The following is a 24540-nucleotide window of genomic DNA, read 5'->3' as shown; positions in this document are numbered from 1 at the left end:
GTTCTTGTCTCCTCCTCAGAGATGTAGAAACACCTCTGATGACACATTTGATCCATCACAGAGGGCAAATATTCAGATCCCTTCTCCAAAATATCTGCTCGGATCAAACTTCTCACAGGTGTTATTTCAATCGCCTCAGGAGGGCGCTAGAAAGGCGCAGAACGGAGCTATCAAAATCTTTCCCTTGCATATAAGTGTTTTGAATTATACCCAGGCATACACACTGTCGCCACCTGAGACCAATAAATTTAACCGTTAAAAATAAAAACAAATGGATCTACTTTGTTATTTTACTTTATACTACGATTGAACATCCACGCCCGTGGTTCTGTGCTCGCCCTCATGAGGGCCCAACCCAATTTTTGACATTTATGATGGACTGAGATTTATTTTCTTGAAAAAAAATTGTGCAATAACACGATAATTCAGTACTTAAGTGCACTGTAACACGATATTTTGTACCTCGTGAAGTAAACCAGAAGACATGGAAAAAGTACACACACGCACACAGACACACACACGCACACACAGACACACACACACACACACACAAAGAAAAAGGTACTTGTGCTTATTAAAGCACTATTAGAACACTTGGCTGCAAAAACACAACAGGCTTTCATCCCTTTGTTAAAATCCACAATGTAATAAAACCAATGTTTAATCAAATTCAGACGCTCTTGTGTTTCTTGTGAACAGCAGCAAGAATAAGCAACTCCCTGCTGTAAGGTCACCTGTTTCAGGCTGCTGCCTTGTGAGAAATACATTTCCTACAAAATAAAAACACAAACCGAAGCCTTTCTGAATACCCGAAAACAAAAATATCACATTCATCACCACCATAATCTGCACAGACTAACACCAGCCGCCCTTTACTCAGGGTTTATTTCATCTGGACCGTGTTATTGTTATGATCAGAGTATTTTTAAGTTTTTCCGATGACAGAAATAATAAATATATTGTCATTTATGCCTTTATTCTGAAATCAAATGCAATGTGTGTGTGATACAAGAACACAGAACTCAATAACTGACTGATGATATATCCATTTTGACTGCTGTTCATTACAAGGTGTCAATAATAACTGTCACACCTGATCTGATTAAATGTGTAACTGGATGTCAAAGGGACAAGTCATTCTTCCTCAATGATTAATTCCTTGAATTTTTATTATATGCAACTGATTATAGAGTGTACTATATCAACTTTTCTAATATTACTCATTCTTTACAGTTCAAATATTTGTAGGGTAGATGACAAAATAATATTCACTCACACTCATGCAGTTTGGCTGTCAGATGTATTCTACAGATTGCAGTGTAACCTACTGAAACGGTCGCTTGGTCCAATCCTAGCTGTTACTCTGGCAACAGGCAGGGTTTAACCTGAACGGGTCACTTTTCAATCGCAGGGGGATGTAGGTGAATGTTCTACAAAATACTTGAGTCAGTCTCGAATTTTATTTTGATTTGACTAGGAAAAGTAATAACCTCTACTTCCTCTTTTGATGGAGAATGTGTACTTGTAATCCAGTAAAGGATATGTGTACCTACTTCACATGATGTTTCCAAGTGTTTTTGTTTAATTTATGTCTCGCCCAAAGCAAAAACATGTTTCTTAACCTGTGAGGTAGTTTAAGCAGGATAGCTGTTTTCCATCAGTTTCTCTCTGTTTGTTGATTTCCTCCCATGTTTAATTATTTCCTTTGCGCCGTCTCCAGATTTTTCAACCCAATTAAACACACACACACACACACACACACACACACACACACACACACACATACACACACACAGAGGCAAATACCAATGTGTTCTTTTTATTATTCTGTTTTTCTCACTAACTTGCTGTCAGTGTAGAGAAACACAAAGCAGTTTACCTTGTCTGTCCTTGAAAAACTGAAGCTAGATGTTATTAATCATCTATTAAACATGGCTCTGTTTTGTTTCTTTTTTTCTTTTTTTTTAATCTCTGGAGTAGGTGAAACCATGATGATTTGGGAACTTTTATCCCACTGGTTCCCAACATCTCTCAAACATGTGGAAACCAGCATCACCTCTATTGTTTCGACATATTGTGCCCCAAGGATGGGTGCTGGTCCCTAAGAAGTCCACTGGCACCCCCAACAGGGTGGAAAAGTTGGACCCCAAACAATCAAACATGTCAGGGATGTGTTACAATGTACACCTGAAAGCAGCAGCGGATCAAGGCAGCCCAGATGGACAGGAAGGGGGTGGAGGGTTGACACCTGAAGCTCAGACAATGAATGGACAAAAAAAGACACTGCTAACATGTCAACAAAAAGTATTTTTTAAACCCAAGCCCTATTTTCTCAATGTAGAAGTATCAAAATGATTGACACACACAAATATTAGTGCTAATGCAGTCCTCAGCTAGACTTCATGTAATATTGGGGTCATTTCTACACAGCAAGGTCTGCCAACTAATTTAGCTGTTTTTTTCCCCAAGAGACACTTTTTGTTCTTTTCCCAGGAATCTCTTTTGCCCTCAGAATACTACCTTACTAAATGCGTACTTCTTACTCAAAGTTTTAGTGTGCCAAAATCAAACACACACACACACATGCACACATGATTTTACTTCATGAAATGTGACTTTGTAGCAGAATTTCTTCTCTTGTGTGACAATGATCACTCACTTTAAACATATGAGTCTATACTACATAGCCTCTGGGAAGGGGTCCCTCGAGGCAGGGCTTGTAATTTGGATACGACTGCAGTGTCTTGGTCCCCTCAAGTCTGGATAAACTTGGTCAACATCATGAGTGATCTTGCAACAGCATTCTGAGACGTTCAAACACAAACAGATTGATTCTTATTGTCATTGGAAAACATCGTGCTGTTGCTATGATCCTTTTTTTCCAAAGCTGCGATCCTGCATCGACACAATACCCCCCCTGAGATCGGCACAAGGCAACTGTTAAACGCATACTCTCTTCCCGCCTGTGTTATGAACATTATGTTAAATAAAAACAAGCTGTTTTGGCAGAGGTATTTTGCCCTGTACAAATACTTTCAATATTATGTTGCGTCCATTTCACCTTGTGAACTTGGTGTTCGCACTGGATACTGGATTGGTTTCAAAATATATGGCCTATCAATCATTTTGACATTTGCGCAAGGAACAATAGACGCCGGGTTGAAAAAAAAAAGGAAAAACTGAATTTTTCTTAACCCTAAAGGAGAAACTGCTGCATAATGTTTCTCCAAAAGAGAAAAAATGATACAACACATACAGTTTAAGCAGCAGTCATCAACATTTCATTGGATACATTCCTCTCCCTGTTTGGAATCTGTTCCTCATCTCTGGCTGAGCAAAAACATGTAGCATCACTTTTATTTTCCCCGCATCCTCTTTCCTGCTTCATATTTCACACCCGTAAACGGATGTGGGTGTTGGGAGTTACGTGTTACCGACATCATGACCGTGATCTCAACAACATGTCAGTGTTCATGAAGTGACAGACGCTTTCCAAATCAGACAGCAGGTCACAAAGCAGCGACAAAGACGGCAGGATGTATTTTCGGATATTTTAAATGTAACGAACAAAGAAAAAAAAACAGTGATTGATGCATGTGTGTCCCCGGTCCTGCAAGAGTAGCAGTTCCCTTTAATCACAGTCACTTCCTGGACACAATCATATCATTGTGAACCTGCTGTAGAGATGTACCTTCAAAGCAGAGTAGCTGAGGAGTGACCACCCTGCTGGCGTTCAGGGGGACATGAACTTTCTCATCACCAAAGAGAAAGTTTAGAAAAGGTTTGATGAGTCCGAGGGTATTGAGTCATCACGGTGGCATAAGGGCGCTCTTTCACTTTCAAGTCACAGTGTCAAACCATCATGGCTGCGAAGGGATGGTGTAAGAAGTTTATAGAAAGGTCATATCTTCATCGCGGAAGAGGGTTGTCAGAAGTTGTTGGGATGTACCATCATGGAGGCAAAGGTGTGTTTTCAGAAGATAGAGCATTGTCAGCAGTCATAAGGTCATGTGCAATCTGAGAGGATGTTCTTATAATACATACAATCATACCATCATTGTGGAAAATGGGTTTTGCTAGAAGACAGATCATACCAAAGCCACCATGATAAAGTGTTGTTGCTATGATGGTGGTAAAATGGTGAGAAGGTCACAGAAGTGTGTTGACAAAGGAGTTTTTTCAGACATCTCACGACTGGACCAATACGGCTGCGAAGGTGTGTTTCAGAAGTCGTAGGGTCGTACCATCATGGAGGTGGCACGCAGGGAGTAGCTGGGGCCTCTGAAGTGATGCCACTTGATGCCGTTGAGCTTTCTGATGTTGTGGCCAACGGTGTAGTAGATTCCATTAAGATTAGAGAATCCACAGGCGTCGAACCACCAACCTGAGGGAAAGGGGGCGGGGAGCAAGTTCTTATGGCTGCATTTAATACAGTCAGAAAACCTTTTTTTACAACTGCATAAGATAGCTTGATTTTTTTTTCTTACCGCACTTGGTAAAACTGTCTCCGAAACAGGTGAAAATATTCCAAAATACCCTAATGGAAGAAGTGTGTGTGTTACCTCCGGTGAGCATCAGGGCACACTTGCAGTGGTCACAGTTGTCGTTGTCCCGGTCTCGGGTGCTGAAAGCAGCTCCGTGCGTAGTCAGGCTGCTCTGCCTCCCCACTGTGCCGCTATAGCCTCGCAAATACAACCTGAGCCACGGTAGAAACGGGACTGATTCGCTTTTAAATAGCCTTTTTAATAAACCAAAGTTCATGTTAAAAGAGGGAATTTCTGATCTTTACAGAAATCGACGCATTTCTAATCTCTCTGATCTACACCTTTTAAATGTTAACAGGGCAAATAAGGGTGTTATGAGTCACTGATCTCATCTAACACATGACTTTACTGATTAATATTTCAACATAGTGTACACATCAATCTAAGTCTACATCTTTAAAGCAAGCTTGTTTCAAAAAACAACACATGATGCGTTGTCTGTATTTGTTATTAGTTGTTATAATGGGAATAAATGGGGCTTTTTTTCGCTTTGAGTTCTGTGTGACTGTACTCATGACAAGATGATAAATAATTGCTATGATAAATTACCGCTTGATGTGTTATCACCTTAATTGTATGAGTTAAGTGTCTGTTTTGGACTAATTACATGCTGACTACCCATGAACTAATGGTTGGTTTTCTGGTACCTGTACTGTTGTCTCTCGCTGGCCAGTGTGAATCGGTCATACTGAGAGTGAGCAGAGCCTCCCTCCCAGTCTCTGAGCTCCACTCTCAGAGAGTACTGGCCCTGACTGGTCAGCAGATATAAAACTTCATTTCCCAGCCAATGTTCGCCAAACATGTCTCCGAATCCCTGCGAGAAAGGTGACAAGTTGCCCACATGTCTCTCACTAACCTTGAGTTTGATGGATGGCTCTTGTAAAGATATACTGACCATTTTGTACTCCTTCCAACTCCTCTGGAAGTCCACACTGCCATTAAACCGCCGCTGGAAAACAGTCCATCCGCCACCACTCGTCTCCATGTCACAGTACACCTTCATGGAGAAAAGTATACAGTCTGGACTCTTCAATCCATCATTTATCCCAAAACTTGGCTGCTGACTTAAGAATAAAAGGATTGGTGTGAAAATAACATTAAAACAAAATCCATTTCATCCATTTATTGTAATAATTCCAGACTTAGATATTTCCCCCCTAAAACGTATCAGAAGTGATATTGGCAGCTACCAGTCCAGATGTTCAATAATATAGATTAACATATATGAGGCACAAAATCGCTATAAGGGCATTTAGCTGGAATTCAACTCTCCTCTTTTAGGTCTGGTTAAATGACCTACCTGCACCGACTCGGTTCTGTTCCCCGGGTAGATGTGATACAATCCGCTGACTGAGTGACCCGCCTTGTAAGCGTCCGCACAGTCCCTCCATGTCTGGGTAGTAGGGGGTGACCCTGCACAGACATTCAAACAAGCACGCAAACAGACACACACACACACACACACACACACACACACACACACACACACACACACACACATACATACATGTTCTAGTTGCAGATACATGTACTGTCTGTTGGATGTGTGTTAGGTTGGGGTTCCTGTGGGTACCTTCTGTTGAGGCCATAACGTTAATGGGTGTGTGTTTACCCATTGTATGGCCACTATGTTGGATGTGTGTGTGTGTGTGTATGTGTGCCTGTCGTGCTGACTGTTGATTGTGTTTATCCTTAAATCTAAACCACCATGTTCAAATAGTATTTACCTGTCATGCTAGAGATAGTGTTACTAAGTGTGCACTTTCCATATTAGCCAAGGTACAGGGTGTGTGTGTGTTTGTACCTGTTGTGCTGGTGACCATATTAATGAGTGTGTGGACTGATTCCATCAGCTGAGACTGCTGCTTCTGCAGAGCCGTATTGTTGCTGCTGGCAACTCGGAGTTGTTTCTCCAAGGACTCGATGGCTGCCATCTGAGTCCTAATGACAGACTGGAGGGAAAGTAAACAAAAGTGAACCAGCGTCATCAATATTTTCACACATACTATACAATTATAAGTCCCGAATTTTGTGAATTACCGGTACATAAAATTTCAATGCAGTTGATGATTAGATCATCTATCGATCTGTCTACCAACCTACCCACCTATTCTATCATTCTATTCTATCTTCAGTCTACGCACACACACACATACACACACAGACACACACGCACTCGCTCTCTCTCTCTCTCTCTCTCTGTCTGTCTCTCTCTCTCTCTCACTTACTCACTCGCACACTTAACTTTGGGGGAAACCTTTGAATGAAAATGTAATGTGTTCTGTCATAGACCGATTCATACACAACATATCACAATATGTTAGATGGAGGTGGTCGAATTGCTGTAGGAGTAGCCGAAAGAAAAAGATTAAAATACTGTATATAATGTCCAATATTGTTTGCCATTTCATGAAGTGGTTTCATATCATAAATTGTTTTTCAGTGAGATATTTCAGGACATACATAAGGTCAGGGATGTGGATCATTTCTTTGTCCCCAGATGTTTTACCTTATAAATGTAAGATACAGGCCTTCTGTTATTAAAGCTAAAATCTTATAAATTGTCAGATTTACAATGGACATGTTGACATTGGTACAAGTCATACCTGCAGTCTCTTTTTCTCTTCCCTCATGTCCTCCAGCTCTCCTCTCTGCTGAGACTCAAGCATCTGTACCTTACTTTCCAGTCGGCTGAAAAAGACACAAGCGGAAACCAATCGAAATAAATAGATAAATAAATATAAAACATTTTCAATACTGGCATTATCTTTTTGCCTGAACATAAATGGGAACTAACTACTGGCCTTGTTCCTTTAACTGAATGTTTTCCACAGAATCATTAAGCTAATATGAGGTAACATTTTCTGACAGGTCTGCTAGCAAACATTTTGTTGTTTCCGCAGTCACATATCAGTTAAATGCTCTCTGCAATGTCAGGTACCTCACATGATATTTTTTTTTTCTATAGACTCAGGTAGCTTACTAAAACATATTAATCCCTGAGTGTGCTAATTAACCTTTAATATTTTGGCCTAATTTTGCCAGCTAATGTGTTTTTCTAGTCCATCAGCAAACATGAGCTAGCATCTTCTCTTGGGTTAGCTGTCTTCCACTAATGCTTCTTGCTGTTTTTGAAAAAGTCTTGAAACTAAAAGTAATACTTTCTGCTGTCCAGCTTGAGTTAAGTTAAGTTAAGGATTCAATGAATGGAGGATTTTCTCAGGAATATGCTCACCAGACAGGTATAACAAACTCTATGAACAAAATTTACAAAAAAAAAACCAAAATGAGACTTGGTTGATAAAAAAACAAAACATTACCATGCTTATTGAGTTAAATTAAGTTACATATTTTATTGATCCCCAGCATTTCAATTATGATTAAACACTCTGTTGTCATTATTACATGTCTGAAATACACACACAATCATATCCAGAACTTGTAAAAATGCATCAATGATAGATGACGGAGTGGGAAGCTTTCCCCTTATAGGCGCCAGTGTAGAGGTTAAGTGCCTTGCTCAAGGGAATGCTGATAGTGTGCAGGAATTGAATCCCCACATATGATGTCAGACAGATTTGGCCCTGCTCTCTCTGTTGTTATAAACTAAAAGCAGTGTGTCAGGTGAAGAACAGCTGAGATATACTCCCAACTGAAGAAAAATCACTTACTGATAGGTCCACTCACTTCTGGACTTATAGTTCTCGCAACTCGGTATCATTTCAGCACAATTTGGCACACTGTTATCTTGATTTGACAACCACGCTTTCGGCCAATACTGCTAAATGAGGCACAGCTCGAGGGAACAAAAGTGACAAAAGGGGTGTATTTTCATCAGAAAATGTCATCCGAGTGTTCAACATGAAGGTTGGGCTCGCTGCAGGAAGGAGGTCTGTTTGTACAACAAATCTGTCTGTAATAGACCAGAGGTTGTAACTCCTGAGTTACTCCCTCTTCTAAGAGGAGCCATAAAACACAGGAATAAAGATTAATAGCTGGAGCGGAGCAGACAGTGGTCAACGTTATCAGCACAGCTGAATCAGCAGCAGAGACACTGAAAACAGACGCCGGCCCACAGTTGGATCAACAAGGCCGGAGCCAAACGAATGAAACCTGATGAAGGAGTGGCAGTGGTTTCAGAGGAGATGCAGGACAGGGGAAAAGGCTCAAGGTCCAGATTGCGCTCTCTGAGAACAGAATGTGTGGTGTGATGGGTCTCCGGGGGGTCCGCAGGAAATCGGCCAAGATCCCAGATGTTTCCCAGAATAAGTCGAAAACGCACATTTGTTGATACTTAAGGTGTCATATATCAAATATATTCGTAAACCCCCGTCGAGCGAACACAGGGAATCGTGTTACTCATTTCAGGTCATATAAACAGAAGGATAATTAATATGATGCTCCTGTTTTAATCAGGTTTCACTCTGTATTATTTGTTTTGAACCTCATCCTCATAAACGATGTGCCAAACCCCTAATCAAATAATATTAATAACAGTACACAATATTGTTGGAAGTAGAGAAAATATATATTTTCTAAATTTATATGTATGATTCAGGGTGGCACGGTGGCGCAGTGGTAAGTGCTTCAGTCTCACAGAAAATAGGACACTAGTTTTACTCCGACAGGGGACCTCTCGGTGTGGAGTCTGCATTTTCTGCTTGGGTTTCCTCCCACAGTCCAAAAACATGCATGCAGGTTAACTGGGGAAATTGCCCAGATGTGCAAATGAGAGAGTGAATGGTTGCCCTGCGATTGACTGGTGACCAGTCCAGGGTGTACCCTGCCTCTCATTTTTTTTCAGAATTGTCAAAAAGAAAAGAAATTGATGGGTGGATCCTTCATTCAAATATTATAAGATGTATCATGTAATGTATATTTCATTCATTCATTTGATTCACACAGAAGGATCTCCTGTCAGATTCAAACCAAGGACCTTCTTGTGCTAAGGCTGGAACGCTAACCACTGAGGCAACAGGTCACCTACTTGTATGCTCAGTGGCCAAATTTGACCTTTAACCAACCGTTGTAAAGAGGTCTAAGTTTAAGTCAATCATCAACTCTCAATTTTTGATTTGTAACTATTTTTTTCTATTCATTTCTTTTTTTCTCTGCCAACTCAGCAATTATATTTTTGCCTTGTTCCAAAAAAAATTCCCAAAAGACAAAAAAACAAAAACAAAACAAACTGAATTAGTTGATATACTTAAGGAATTTCAACAGCTGTCATATCCTATCTTAACAACAAAAGCAATGGAAACATTATCACTGTTTGCAGATGGCATTGTGCTCTGAGCAGCTAAGACCAACAATGTCATATGGCTCAAAGACAGTGGGAAGGAAAAGACGAGAAGCAGAGTTTGAGGTTGCAGAGATGAAAATATTGAGGATCTCTTTGGGAGTGAGGAGGATATATAGGATAAGAAATTAATCCATCAGAGCGACAGCACATGTTAGATGTTGACTCCTGATGAGAACAGTCCTAAGAAAAATAGGTAAAGCTATTATGTGAATGAATGCTAATGGATGTGAAAAGTTCCAAATGTTTCAAATGTTTTTTGGAAGTAAATGGAAAAAATCTTAATAGCTACTGAAATGTTTCACACACACAAACACACAATCCCAATGTTAACGCACATCTGAAAGTGCGCTGCGTTTCTCTGCAAACAAACACACACACACACTTGCACTGTGTGTTTGTGTGTCTGTGTGTGCGATAACTGTCACTGTAAACAGAGGAGACACTATAATTACTGCATGTTTCACCTCAGTGTAACAATAGAGGCCATATTGTCACTATAAATATTAGGTTGTGTGACATCAACAGCAGATGTAGACCAACCACAGCCATCTTTGATAATCAGCTTCACGGGGAGGGGGAGGGAGTGGGTGGGCAGGTTAGGTAGGGGTCAGATCAAATGTGGGTCAGCTGGGTCCCCCCCCAAAAAATATCCATTTTTAACTTTCAGAGGACCTAACACAAATAGAGTGGCGGTGGCATGCGAGGGTAGGCGGTGAAGTTCAAAGTGGGTCTGGAAAACACGGACGGAACAAAAAGGTAAATCCTGGCATTCTACTGTTTGAAGCTTCTCTTAACTGAGACTATTTGACAGTCGCATCTGTGTTTGGCTTGGCAAGCGACCCTGGAACAAGAACACAACAGAACACAATTTAAATAAAACCCAAGACCGAAACTGTATGGAAGACCAAAAAAGGCATGTAAGAAAATAATTTGACGCAATCAATCTATCTATCTAGATATCGATTTATTTATATATTTATTAATGTCAAAATTCATTTGGCCAATTAGAGCAATGTTTTTGTCACCTCTGTAACCCATGATAAGATAAATGGATCTTTACTCATTTCCCTATGGTTGTTGTTCGTTTTTTAATTTTTTCTAATTTATTGTTGTAATTGCAATTTTGGTCATAATTAGCAATTTTTTGGGCCCCTCTTTTTAATGGTCAATTGAGGCTGACTACTTTTCATCTATCAAATTAGCATAGCTGATGGGCAAGATCTGTAGTCTAACAAACATATACATATATATATATATATATATATATATATATATATATACATTTATGTTTTGTATATGTTATGTTTCCTATAATAATAGGAGGCAACCAGGTTTCCTGCTATAATATCAATTGAAAAAGTAGAAACGCACCACTAACCCATGTTCTACAGTCTGTAGGAATGCAAAACTGTAATATTGTATACTTCAATATGCATCTGAAATGCTGCGTCAGTGTTTTTATCACATAGTGTTTTGAAAAAAAGAAAGTGAATACCATTTATGTGACAACACATCGACATCACTCAGAAGAAAAAAAAAAGAATGCAATGAGTGTTACTCGCCTCACCGGGGTTGTAAAGCAGTATGAAAAAGTTTAGTGTTAGTGGGTGTTCATTCACACCTGTTTTTGTCCCGGAGCTGGCTGATCTGGGACGTCTGCAGCAGCAGCTCCTTCTCCAGCTTGTTGGTGGACAGGAAGTTCTCCAGCAGCTGGATCTCGATCCGAGACGTGTGGTTCAGCACCTGGCGGGGGAAACGATAGCTGTCCTCGTCAGTTGACTACTCTGTCCTGGCTGATGATTGTGATATTTACTTGAAAAAAAAAAACAACCTATCATCTTCTCCGTATTAAGATTAAATTTTGAGCTTCTTGGCTATTTTCCCACTTTACATGTAATCTAGTCTTGTGACTCTGAGGAAAAAAAGAATCAACAACAAAAAAAAAAAGAATCAACAACGAATATCACTGCTGATCAGATGAATTATAAAATATAGAAAAGACTAAAATCTTGATTGGTCTGCTTCTTAAATAGTTATCATATAGATTATTAGCTTATTACTATAAGGACATCCTTAACAAATCTAGCCGTCCACGTTAATCTGATTTCATGTAAACCATGAAAGTCTGTGAAGGGGGTCCGAGGGGATCTACCTACAATGATTTGTAATCAGAATTATCTAGAAATAACAAGTAATAAAAATGTTTTGTTTCCGGCGAATGTTTGGTTTATTTTTTTTTCAAGGGTTGACTGGATGTCCTGCTAGTCACCTTGGCCTCCACCACGTTCAACTTGCGGGTCTGCTCGGCCGAGTGCGTGAGCAGATTGGTTCCGATCTCCAGCATGGTGGCCGTCTGGTTGTGGACCAAGTGAGACGGAATGTTGGTGGCGTCCGGCTTCAGGTTCCTCTGGATGAAATTCTCCAGCTGCAGACACGGGTGGGAGGTTGTTCAAAGTAAAAATGCACCAGTCAGAAACAGAATGTATAAATGTAAACGCTTGTGCCCACCCCACCCCCTTAGAAAATAGAAAAAATACAATAAAACTGTACAATTGAAAACTTAATCCTTGGAAAAATTGTTAAAAATGATAATATTTTTCTCTAAGGTCTCTAAAACATCCCGCCATTTATCCATATCCCTTCTAGCTGAAAAAAAAAAAACATCTGGGGAATTTTATTGAGTTATTTCTCCACAATTTTCCAATATATTTTGTCTCTCTCATGGTTATGTTTGAAGGCACTGTCTGTGAACTTTTTTTAGACATATATCAGAGTAGGTAGGACAAAAACATACACAGAACATCATGAAACCATTTGGAAGTCAAACAGATTTTTGTTTTAAAAAAAAAAATCATAATTAAATCCCTATTATTGTCTAAATGTTTGCTGAAGGGGGCTGAATTTCAAAATGTCAAAAAAACAAGAGAAAGTTATCATGTATTCACATCTCATAAAATTCCTGAAAATTACATAATAAAAAAAAACTACACTTATTTTTATTGTTTGTGTGTTCTTTCTGAGCTGATGTAAACTCACTCCTTTCACCGGGGTTTCTGCTAAAATACAAACGGCGCTTGAGCAACCCGGTTCAGGAGGTTCTGGGACCGTGAGCTGCAGGTCCTTCCATCTCTGGGAACGTCACTTCGTGCCAACTAGCACGTGACCTATGAGCCCCGGGAAATAAATAATCCGTGCCGGTGTCCCCGGGAGCTCCTCGTACCCAGGATATCAGTGGCACTCAGTAAATACATTCTGCTGCAGCAACAAACACTGGGTCCCAGCGGGTCACTCGTCGCCTGAATCCTTGCCTTTACTAAGGACTTTACTAAAACATGAAGCACGGGAGCAAACAAATACACATCCCTTGGAAAAAGGCCTGTTTATCATCACGTAATAACAGATTATCACTGACAAATAACCTATTCTTTGCTTATTATTAGTTTGGGGTGTCTTTTGCTTAATATAAGGGGATCAGCATTTACACAAATATTTTTTGCCAATTTATAAAATGTACCTTTTTCAAATGAATCAAGTAAGTCCTCTGGGGGAAAACAATGTTTTTGCCATTGTAAATAAATTAAGATATAATCAAGCATTCCTAAATATTACAACAAAATTGTGCTTATTTTCATAGGTGTTTTTTCTTAAGGGTCATCAGTAAAACTGAACCAGATTTCTGAATCAGCCGGAATAAAAAAGTCCCAAAAACTGGGCTCTGTCGCATAAAATCCCATGAGATGAGAATTCATCCGAGAGGGGATATTTTCTGGAACACGAGGCAGAAGAATCAAGGATGGATGGAAATCGATGATCAGATGCCGTTGAACAAAGGCCCACTTTTGTGATTATGGCCGTCTCTCTTCTGTCCCCCTCTACAAACCCGATCCCCCCCGACCCACCCTCAGTGTCAGATAACCCTCACTCAGGACTCGCTTAGATCTCGACACACTCCGGCCTGTCACGCTGCACTTGTTACCCCAGATTTCTATCGCTGCTACTTGCCTGCGTCAGTACCGTTATCAGGACTCTCTGGTCGCGCCTAACACTCAACACACACACACACACACACAAACAAAGTGAAGTCACCAGAGGGCCACATCACAACTAAGGCCAACATGTGGTTTGAGTTAGCGAGCGCCGCTACGTACATGGACACGTCTGTGTTCTCTCAGCTCACTGCTTTATAATTACCACTGTGTGCATGTTAGCGCTTGTGTGTGTGTGTGTGTGTGTGTGTGTTTGACAGAGAGAAGAGGTTTCATGTGTTAATGTATCCACCTCCGCTCCTAGATAGAAGAGATACAGGTTCATTCTTTCCAATTTTTTTATCTGAATCTTGAAAGTAAAACAAATAAAATGCTCAGCTGATATGACGAAGCCAAAAGAACTCGAGTCTATAAGTGATGGTAAAATAAACACATACGTCATTTGTGTAAATGATTTCTAACTTATAGAGTAACAGAGTGTGCCCCAAGGGTTAAATTTCAATGGCAATGAAAAATTCAATCGAATGTTAAATTTATTATGATTTTTTATTTTCATTTGGATGTTTTTTGTAGCTGGCCCCGTGATTGATGACCAAGCGCCCAGTCCAGGGTGTACCCTGCCCTGACAGCTGGGATCAGCTCCAGCACCCCCGACCCTGAGTGCAGGATCAGCAGCAGACGATGGATGAATAAACGGATGTTTTCTGTGGGTTTTTTGTACCCTCTGGGCTGACGTACATGAGAAAAATAAATCAATAAACATAACTTGATTTAAGAAATCAATTTGAAAGCTGAGAAAAAATGGAAGAAGATATGAATTATAATAATACTAATAGTAATGAATATAATCTTACACTAATACATTTTTAATCACAATCATACAAATACAAATACTCGGAAAACCGAGTCACGAATGGGACAAAAACGATCGCTTGGACATCAGTGGTTCCTGTTGTTCACGTATGCTATACTAATGTATTGTGTATTATAATTTATCCTATTCTATTTTTATTCCTTAGTTATTTATTTTCATTTTTTCTGTAATATTCTCATTCTGATTCTTATCAATTCAAGGTATTTTATTTTCATCATGTATCCACTGCCTCTTATTGCTTTAACAAAAACACTAACACTTGCTAATTTTCCCACTGTGGGACATCTAATCTAATTGAATCAAATCAAATCTAATCTAGTCTAAACTAAATGACAATGTGGGACGTTCAAGTGTAACAGAAATTACAGTTAACCTAAATAAACCTCTATTACATTGGAAAAATATTAGAAATAATTTTTTCGATTTCCACATGAGAAGCTGCTGCAGGAGGACACCTGATAATTTCATTGTTTAGTTTAGTTTTTTTTGGTTATTTCACTTTACGTCATTGGTGTCTTAACACTCGTCTTTGAAAGACTATTTTTGCACTGCCGACCCTCTTGTCTGTTTGCAGATGGAAATGAGTTTGTCTATGGCCTTGATGGTGGGGGGGGGGGGGGTCAGAAACCCACATCTACGCGGGGTGAGGGCCCCTCCCAGAGGGCTAATTCGATTCCTATCATTATGATTGAACGGAGCGACGCTCACTTAATGGAAATGCGAATTGAACCAGACTAAACATAATAGCACTTGAGTAACTGTAATTGTCCAGCGAAATGAGTAATGCTCTGTCAGTATGCAGGGGTGGGAGAGAGGGGTGGGGGAACTGGGGGGGTTGAGAAGGCCGGTAGCCGATACGGGCAGATCGGCACGCTTGGAAGAAATAAAAAAAGCTCAAAATCAGATTTCTGTGAAAAGCAAGCCAGCTGTCATAACAAACACACTGCGGTGACACTATCGCGGCTTTGCATCAGTTTGAGGGATGGATTTCAGTGAGGCTCTACTACCTTCTGTAAGTCTGCCAGCTAATTTGTGAGATTATTTGGAAAAAAAAAGGAAAAAAAAAAACAGGGCCATTCAAGATACCAACAAACTCACCTGGGACGCCTGTTTAAAATGTAATAACATGTTTGCCAGAGAAAACCTATAGGATGCTGTTAGGTCTCACACTTACTGAAATGACTAGAGATTAAAAACTGACCAAAAATTCAATTTAAATTTGACTACACAAATAGGATTGGCTATTGGCGTTCATTTTCTGACCACTATCTAGACCTTTTAATGATAATGATTTCCAATTTTCGCCTTGTTTTCTTTTTTGTCTTGTAATAAACCTTTATGGGCTGTGAGCTCATAGGCACTATCACAGCAAGATAAACTTTAAAGAACTTTAAAGAGCAAAATAAAGAGATATTGCTGAAAAAACATCACTGTTTCAGAGGGTCATACGACAAGATTGTGGAAGCTCAGGTCGAGTTGTTGGAAACGGTGACATCCTGCTTCCCTGGAAGAGCCCGCCTTAACTGTAATCCACATTTAACGCCATTGTTTCAAATTTCTTGCTACCAAAAATGGAATATTTTTTACATGGCAGCAAATTGAAAGAAAATCCCAACCGACAAATTTGAATCTGCTCTGTGGATAAAGAGGAGGAGGGCTGGGTGAAACCAGCGATGCCCTTCGTATCCGTGCGAGAATGAGACAGTAAATGGTTGAATTTCTCTGTATTTGGCCCTGTGATTGACATATGACTTTTTAATATCAGGTGACCCATCTAGATTAAATCCCGCTTCTTGCCAGCTAGGATCGACTCTGGCCCCACTTTGACCTTGAGCGCAGGTGGCACAGACCATGAAGGAATGAATGACGGAATTCTGAAGGCAGTAGCCAAATGACACTACAAATAAAAATACGCTAATAGAGAAAAACTCCCCCATCCTCCTGGCCTAGGAGGACATATGATCAACTGAGGAAACCAAACGGGTCTGCACACCAGTGAGGCTGAGCAGGCGTGGATGGAATATTGATGAGTAATTGGATAACAGGGTCACCGAACACTTTCTGGAAACAGTTTGCAGCATCTTCCTGGCGGCGAGATTACCTGTGGTCCCAAAATGAACGAGAGGCAAATCTGCGCGCACCGTTCCAAGCCTTCGTTATATTTCCCCGCTTGGAGAAAAGTAACAAGGGATGGGGAAGTCTTGTTGCTGAGATGCTCAGTTTCACAGCACAGATGTCTGGCTGCGGCTCAAAAATGCTCCGACCCGATTGGATCAAGTCGATGGCCTGAGGCTCCTCTGCAGGGCTTCCACTGCTTCCCTTTTCACTTTCTAGATTCTGTTTCTCACACAGGATTTCTTTCATGATACCTCAATATGGGGGATTCGGAGAATGTAAAACGCTGCTCTCCACGGACCGGAGATTTACGTTACTTTTCAGAAAATTGATGCTCCTCCTGCGGCCGTTCGGCCTCAATGTGTCTACTCGGACCAGGTCAAAATTGCAAAACAATAATAAGCCAGTATTGTTTACCCAACATGCCAAAATAAGTCTTTAAGCCAGGTTGGCGTAAATTGCGCAAGTCCTGCGGTGAGAGACTGCCTCAATGCTTGTGGGAAGCTGAATGATGATAAATTTACTGAAATAATTCATCGGTAAAAAGAAAATAAATGGTTAAAATGTCTCGCCACAAAGATTAAAATGAAGTACAAAATGGTGTGTGTGTGTGTGTGTGTATATATCTGTTAGTAAATGTTGTACTTTTTAAGTTTTATTTACTGGCTTGTGAACAGTGTCCCTTAACAGAATATGCGTGATTTATTTTGTTTACTGGTAAAATGTTTGGCAAATACCAGATTAATATGATAAAAACATTATCACTATGATTATCATTAATATTGAAAATAAAGGTTAAAATGATCAAAACCAATATTATTAAATCTTTGACCTCTCATCTCAACTGCCTTGTTGTAATAACACTGATCAAATATATTAAGGCTTGTTTATCTCTTTTCAATAATGGTTAGGTTGAGCAAAGTTGTAGTCATGGGTCCAAATATTTGAACTTTAAACCTCAAATCATGTCGCCACGTAGTTTCCAAACACTACCTGTCAGTGATTTGAAAGCTGGGACACTGGGGAACGTCCAGGACCAAGCTCTGCTGGACCCCAACCCAAATTAGACCACGTTTGTTCAACACTGGGACCGGGGCCCGCGCAGAACAGAAATGTTTTGGAGACTCTTTAAAAGATAAGACGTGCTTGAATTCAAATTACACGCATACACACACACGCTGTCTAATCATAGCCCAGACCTCTCAGATCCAGTCTGGTGTTACACATTAAACAGACCCAAGACCCGTGGTAATAAATCGGTCGGACTGTAAAAATATGGCTCTGGAGGGAGAACCCACCAAGACTTTAGCAGCTAAGTTATTAAGGAGTCGTTTTCAGCCGCATGGTTGAGTAAGTTGTTTAAAAAACAAATAAAACAAAAAAGTCTTCATGCGGTTTCTACTCGGTCGTACACGTGATCAAGCATATTACCGGGGCGATGTTGGTTCGACGGCTCAAAATCCGCGTGAAAACATCTTAAAGCTATTTCAAACTGTTTTCAGTCAATGAGGAAATGACAGACTTTGAAATCCATCCATCTTCTGCCGCTTATCCTGCACGAAGGGTCGCGGAGGAAGCTGGAGCCTATCCCAGCTGTCATCGGGCGAGAGGCGGGGTACACCCTGGACTGCTCGCCAGTCAATCACAGGGGCATATACACAAACAGACAACCACTCACTCACTCGCTCATTCGGGGCAATTTCCCAATTTTTACTTTGAAATACAGCCAGTGCAAAGTTTTTTGCAAATTCACATAAAACTTTCCAAATCCTGGCAATTGTGTTTCAAATCTGCTATTCCTGTGTACGATGTGCTGTAACTTCCGAAGGCACTTGAGGGGGGTATTTTTTCTCAGAGTGGGCAATCCAATTTCTGTAGTACGTCAACAGGTGGTGTGAATTATTGATGTGAATCACATTTTCCTCCAAATTGTCTTTACTGCGTCGGCTTACGATGATCTGCTACATATAAAATATCAAGAAAGGTATGCTGATGATGACGGACAATTGGTTTGGTCTAGAGTTCTTTGCCTTTGTTTCCAAACTCTGAGAAAAACTTGAGCATGATTGAATTATTTCTTATTATTTGACTTTTTGTTAGATTTATCTCCGAGTGCTAGTTTCTCTAGATCGATATTTATAACTATAACACAAAAATAAAATCAATATCAAATTGGTCCTTTTTCTGTTTACAAGAACTTGGTGTTCTGCGGTTGTCTTCTGCCTTGCTGTCCAACAGCTGCAATGAGTTTGATCTAAGTCCCTGGGTGTCAGTATTTTCTTTAAATCTCAAGAACGTTTAACACAAACAGAGCCTCTGCGAGCCTGAAACCAACTGACATGTGTTCACACTCCATCTCCTCGTGTGTGTGCTCAGGTGTTCTAAGTCATCAGAATAATGTTAAGATCGAGTCTCTAGTGACTTGTGTTTGAGATAAAGTCAAGGTTTCCAGCCTTTTATGTGCTGTTGAATTAGTTTAATTTAAATCTTGCAGTTACTTGTTAAAAAAAAAATTGGAAAAATGGGTTGGATTTGTCCTGATCTAATGGCGATATTATTCCAAAGAAAAATAAATTGTCTCATTTGGGTGACATGATGTCCAAGTAATGCATCATGATTTGTGGTGTTCCCCAAATTGATACTAGGGCCTCATATATCTAACCTTCAAATGCCCCAAAGTCAGTTAGAAGCCCATTTAGATGTGCATCACGCATCCCTTCAGGAAATAAGGTCAAAACCACGATGACAAGTAACAGATGAAAGCTAATGGTCTCAGCGTTTCCGCCTGAGGTTTAAAAAATAAGAAATCTATATGTAATTTTAGACTCTTACATGAATCATGACTGATATCCGGACAAGTCTTCAATGAAGCAGTTGTATTTGTTTAAAAAAATATCGTTTCTAGATTGAAAAATTAGAGCCCTTAATTTTAAATCCTGGACCTCCAGGACATCTAGACTCCATTATATTATCATTGATATAACTAGACTCCATTACATATTATATATTTCATTGCATTTCTTATTCTTCCTCCTTTCTACTATCATCCATTACAATTATGTTTTTTACTTGAAACTCTGGCACAACAATTTCCTTCGGGATAAATAAAGATGTTCTCACCTCATCTCTCTCATCTCATTAACAGAGCCCAGGAGATGGTACAACGGTGTTCAATTATTAAACCCTCATGGCCGAAAACTAGTTTTCTGAACTTCTCAGAAAATTGAACTGGGGCAAGGTGGTAGTTAATTATTTTCTATTTTATTATTCCCCAATTTTGCCTTTTTGTGAAGCAACTTGAAATGCTGCTGTGCTTAAAATGTGCTTTTTAAAATAAACTCAACTCGGCCCCATGAACTCCCGTCTCTCTGACACCGTCAGGAACCCGGAAGTTGGCCTGTCGAAACAAACGCAGAGACATTAGCGTACTTCATTTCCTTATCCATGTGGCCTGCGACCTGGAGATCATCAGGATAAGAGAAGCAGACAGGAGAGATGAGAAAACAACCGCTTTGTTTTGGGTTCATTTCGGACGTACTGGGATGTGAAACGGGTTTCAGAAAAACGACGTGACAATTCAATCATGATTGAATCCGGACATATAAAGAGACCAACATTTCTCCTGAATGTTCATGTTTTGTAAGATAAATCAGTTTGAGGGAACTTGAAAAAAAAAAAAAAAAAAAATCAAAATATATGTTATTTATTTCTATAACATGTTGAGGTTTTATTACAGGATAATAAGAAGAGATTTACATCGGTCAAGCTAAAGTGAAAGCCAGTCAGCCATTTCGGTGTTGTCGCATCACAGCTGCCTTTTTTTAGCGTTCAGGCTAGGAGTTGAGCGGAAAAATTTGCAGGCTTGCACTTTAACAAAACGTTAAATGTTTATGTTGGCTGGCAACTAACTCTGTTAAAAAAAACATGAGAGGAGGTTGATGTCGCAAGTTGAAATGTTATTGATGGAGACAGTTGATTAATTTATGCCAATTTCTTTCTCAGTTCTTTCTCTTTTTTTCTTTCCCTATTAGACTTTGCGTTTATTTTCTTGTTTTCATAATACTTGGACGCATAACTTGTTCCATTTTTACTGAACCCTTTCCCTGTAATCCATCCTCGTGATGCTGAATCTAAACGATATTTTTCTACGAGAGCTGAGCTATTATTTCAATCTTTATTAGAAGGGTTTTTTTAAACTAAAAATTCCAGTTTGTCGAGACAGAAACAGATTTCAACTTGCAGTTTCTTCAGATTTAAGGTGACTCTAGGTATATATATAAATGTTTATTATGGGAAAGAGGTAGGTGTGGGAAAGTAGCATTAAGGACCCAAGTAAGCTGTTATTTTTAATTTGGTTCCAACGTCAGACATGGGCTAAACACAAACACAGCAGGTCCAGATAAAATGAGCTTAGGATCGTAATCAACGTCACATCATCGTTCCACTGTGATCTACAGAGATGTAGGCAGCCTAACGTCAACCTTGTAACCAAGCACACGGGTGCAGTTGAGCCTAATTTCACTTGCTCCAAATTAAATCAACTTATCATTTGTTTAAATGCCGGTGCAGATGAAAGAACGCCTCAGCGGAGCGAGAAAGAAATTCACCCGCAGCTTAAAACTGACATTCAGAATGCATGTTTTGGTGCGTGTGCGAGCATGTGTCTACGGGAGTGAGTAAGTGTGTGTCAGTTGGACTGCAGGGTCACCACTACCCTTCCCACAAATGAGCCACGAAAATATCTCAGCCATCTGACCACAATCAGGACCAGATGGGCTGAGTCAACACAGGAGTGTGTGCATGTTAGTGTGTGTGTGTGTTTGTTCGGCTTCATCTGAATGTGCGTGTGCATGTTCTCATAACTGTCATTTATTTTTACAACTTAGTGTGATGTTACAGCTTCGTTTAGAAGACGCGTTTTTTTTTTTTCTCTCTGGAATGGACAGGATCCTTTGGATCAACTACTGTGGATTCATCTGGAAATCAGCAAAATCTGCAAAATTGCAAAAAATGTCAGCAGTCATTGGACTTGAAACATTTTTCCCTGGAGACGTGCTGAAGAGAGTAAATCCCCTGATGAATATTTTCTGAAGTCACAAACAGTGACATGACCTGATCAACCCCATCTGAGCAGTTTGGTCTGATAATGTTTAGAAAGTTTAAAAGAGTAGTGCGTTAAACAGCTATCTCCATTCGAAATGAATCAGATGCTAACGTCGGAGCTTCAGGCATTGCGGGGGCCTGCCTTCCCCAAAACGAAACCTCCCAGGTCAACGCTATGGGCTCGCTCAGGTGAACCGACAACCCCAAACTGAGAAAAGGAACACGTCATGTTATATGCCAGTAAGATCAGCGCAAGACTTGCTGTAAAGTTAAAAAAAAAACAACATTTTGAGGTCTCCCAATGCTGATAGGTTGGCAGGTGTTCATGGACTGTTCCTCTGTAGCTGCTTAAGGTTTCAAAGATGTGTGGGAACGTCTAGCATCACTACGGAACTACTTGAACAAGTCAGTGACTATTGACTCTGTGTTGATGCTTTGCGTTTACTTTGCTCCGAATCCCAATTTCAGAGTACCATGGAAAGGAAGGGCGAGAACATGGGTTGCCAACCTGCTGCCCAGGAGCCACATGTGGCTCTTTGATCCCTCTGATGCGGCTCCCTGTGGCTTTTAAAAATAATTGAGTATTTAATTAAAGTGTATTTTATTTTAGTTCGTTCATTTTTAAAATGTTATTTTAAATTTGAAAAGATTATGGTGATCTTGTAACATATAAATAAAGTGTGTTCAGGTATTTTTTTTGCTCTTAATTACAATTGCAAAAGGCGTGATATCGAAAACCTACCCAAACAAGACAAACTTGTGTTCAAAACTTGGAATGCTATCCTTGACGTCTATGTGAACATGAACAAGTATGTCCTGACGGTATTTGGATCCACACATGTATGTGAGCAGGTGTTCTCCCACATGAATTTTATTAAAACCAAACATTGCTGACGCCTCACAGACGACAGCTTACAATCTTATGTGTGTGCTGAGGTTCAGAAGCACATATCACATTAACTAAGTATGATAAATATTATACATAATCAAATATTATCCATAATCAAGTATGATAAATATTGAAATTGGCCATTATTTTGCATGTATTCATATTTTTTCATTGTTCAGTGAAATAGGCCTTTTATTATTCAGGTTGACAGCTGACTGCAACAGTAAAAGGATGGCAGCACACAGACAGAGGACAGCATTTTGGTTTGCTGCCAGTGGATAATTTAAATTTGGCATTTTTTCATAAAAACAAGAACTCAAACAGACATTGCTTATTTGATTAAAAGTAACCTTCAACCCAATGTCTTTTTTTTTAAGTTCTACATATTTTGTTGCATTCAGAAATGTAATTTGTTTTCTGTGCAGTTGTTCATTGATTGAAAAAAATGCAACCGATATTTTGTTTATACATTGCATAAGGGCCAAAAAAACCAAAAAAAACCAACTCTATATGCCGTGTTAATTCATTTTAAATTTTAAATTGGCTCCCGCTGTTTTCTCTACTGTGGGGAAACAGGTCCAAGTGGCTCTTTGAGTGTTAAAGGTTGCTGACCACTCGACGAGAAGATGCAAGAGATGGTACTCGTCGCCAAGGAAATGGGACGCAAGTATGATTACATCATGCACACAACACAGCGGGAGATGCCTGAAAACATGGTGTTTAAATAGCTATTGGACAGATGAGAGTAAGAATCTACCAGAATGATGGGAAGAAGACAGTTTGGAGAAGAATTGGAACATGATCCAAAACACACCACATCTTCTGTAAAACATGGTGGAGGCAGTGTGTTGGCATGGGCACGTATGGCTTCAAATGGCACTGGCTCACTTGTGTTTATTGATAGTTTGACAAAAGACAAAAGCAGCATTGTGAATTGTGAAGTGTATAGGTGTGTATTGTGAAGTGTATGGGGATATACTTTCTGCTCAGATTCAGCCAAATGCAGCGAAGTTGATTGGACGGCGCTTCACAATACAGATGGACAATGACCCAAACCATACTGCAGGAGCAACCCAGGAGTTATTTACAGCAAAAAAGTGTTATATTCTGCAATGGCCAAGTCAATCACCAGATCTCAACCCAGTCAAGCATGGGTTTCACTTGCTCAAGACAAAACCTAGGGCAGAAAGACCCACAAACAGTCCAGTAAAGGCCTGGCAAAGCATCACACAGGAGGAGACCCAACGTTTTGATGATGTCCATGGGTTCCAGACTTCGGGCAGACATTGCCGGCAAAGGATTCTCAACAAAATATTGAAAAGTAGCATTTTAATCAGGGTTATGTTTATTTGTCTGCTAATTGTTACTTTTGAGCCCCTGAAATGAGGAGTATTATTAAAAAAATAGCTACAATTCCTACACGTTTAATCATATACTTTTGTGTCAACGCCTTGAATTAAACCTTAAAGTCTGCACTTCAATTCTGTTATATCTGTTTTATTTCAAATTCTATGTGGTGAAATGCAGAGCCTAAATCATGAAGATTGTGTCACTGTCCAAATAGTTCTGGGCCTAACTGTGTATTCATCCAAGTTTGGAAGTTCTGGATGGACATCCTGATTTATCTCGATAGCTTTGAAGAGTAAGAATAATCAGCAAAGGTCAGATCTTTGAATATTCCGGATCATCTCCATTGGTTTGAACATTCTGGATCATTTGCAGCCATT

The 24540-nt window shown here is 39.8% G+C and overlaps 1 protein-coding gene across 1 annotated transcript in view; it reads right to left on the bottom strand.

Moving 5' to 3' along the window:
- Positions 1-325: 325 nt before the first annotated feature.
- angpt4 (angiopoietin 4) overlaps positions 326-24540 on the bottom strand; it is a 49089-nt gene continuing 24874 nt past the window's right edge. The window contains exons 2-10 of the mRNA XM_086150188.1: positions 12116-12271; positions 11468-11589; positions 7151-7235; positions 6349-6496; positions 5845-5957; positions 5440-5541; positions 5192-5358; positions 4563-4696; positions 326-4384 (exon numbers count right to left, since the gene is read on the bottom strand). Coding sequence (XP_086006314.1) covers positions 4224-4384; positions 4563-4696; positions 5192-5358; positions 5440-5541; positions 5845-5957; positions 6349-6496; positions 7151-7235; positions 11468-11589; positions 12116-12271 — 1188 coding nt within the window. The 3' untranslated portion in view covers positions 326-4223. The remainder of the gene's footprint in view (positions 4385-4562; positions 4697-5191; positions 5359-5439; positions 5542-5844; positions 5958-6348; positions 6497-7150; positions 7236-11467; positions 11590-12115; positions 12272-24540) is intronic.

Source organism: Fistularia commersonii, chromosome 7, assembly GCF_037954325.1.
Source record: "Fistularia commersonii isolate RoL2024-O1a breed Wild chromosome 7, RoL_Fcom_v1.0, whole genome shotgun sequence".
Taxonomy (NCBI): domain Eukaryota; kingdom Metazoa; phylum Chordata; class Actinopteri; order Syngnathiformes; family Fistulariidae; genus Fistularia; species Fistularia commersonii.
This window is presented reverse-complemented; position numbering and strand designations above follow the sequence as displayed.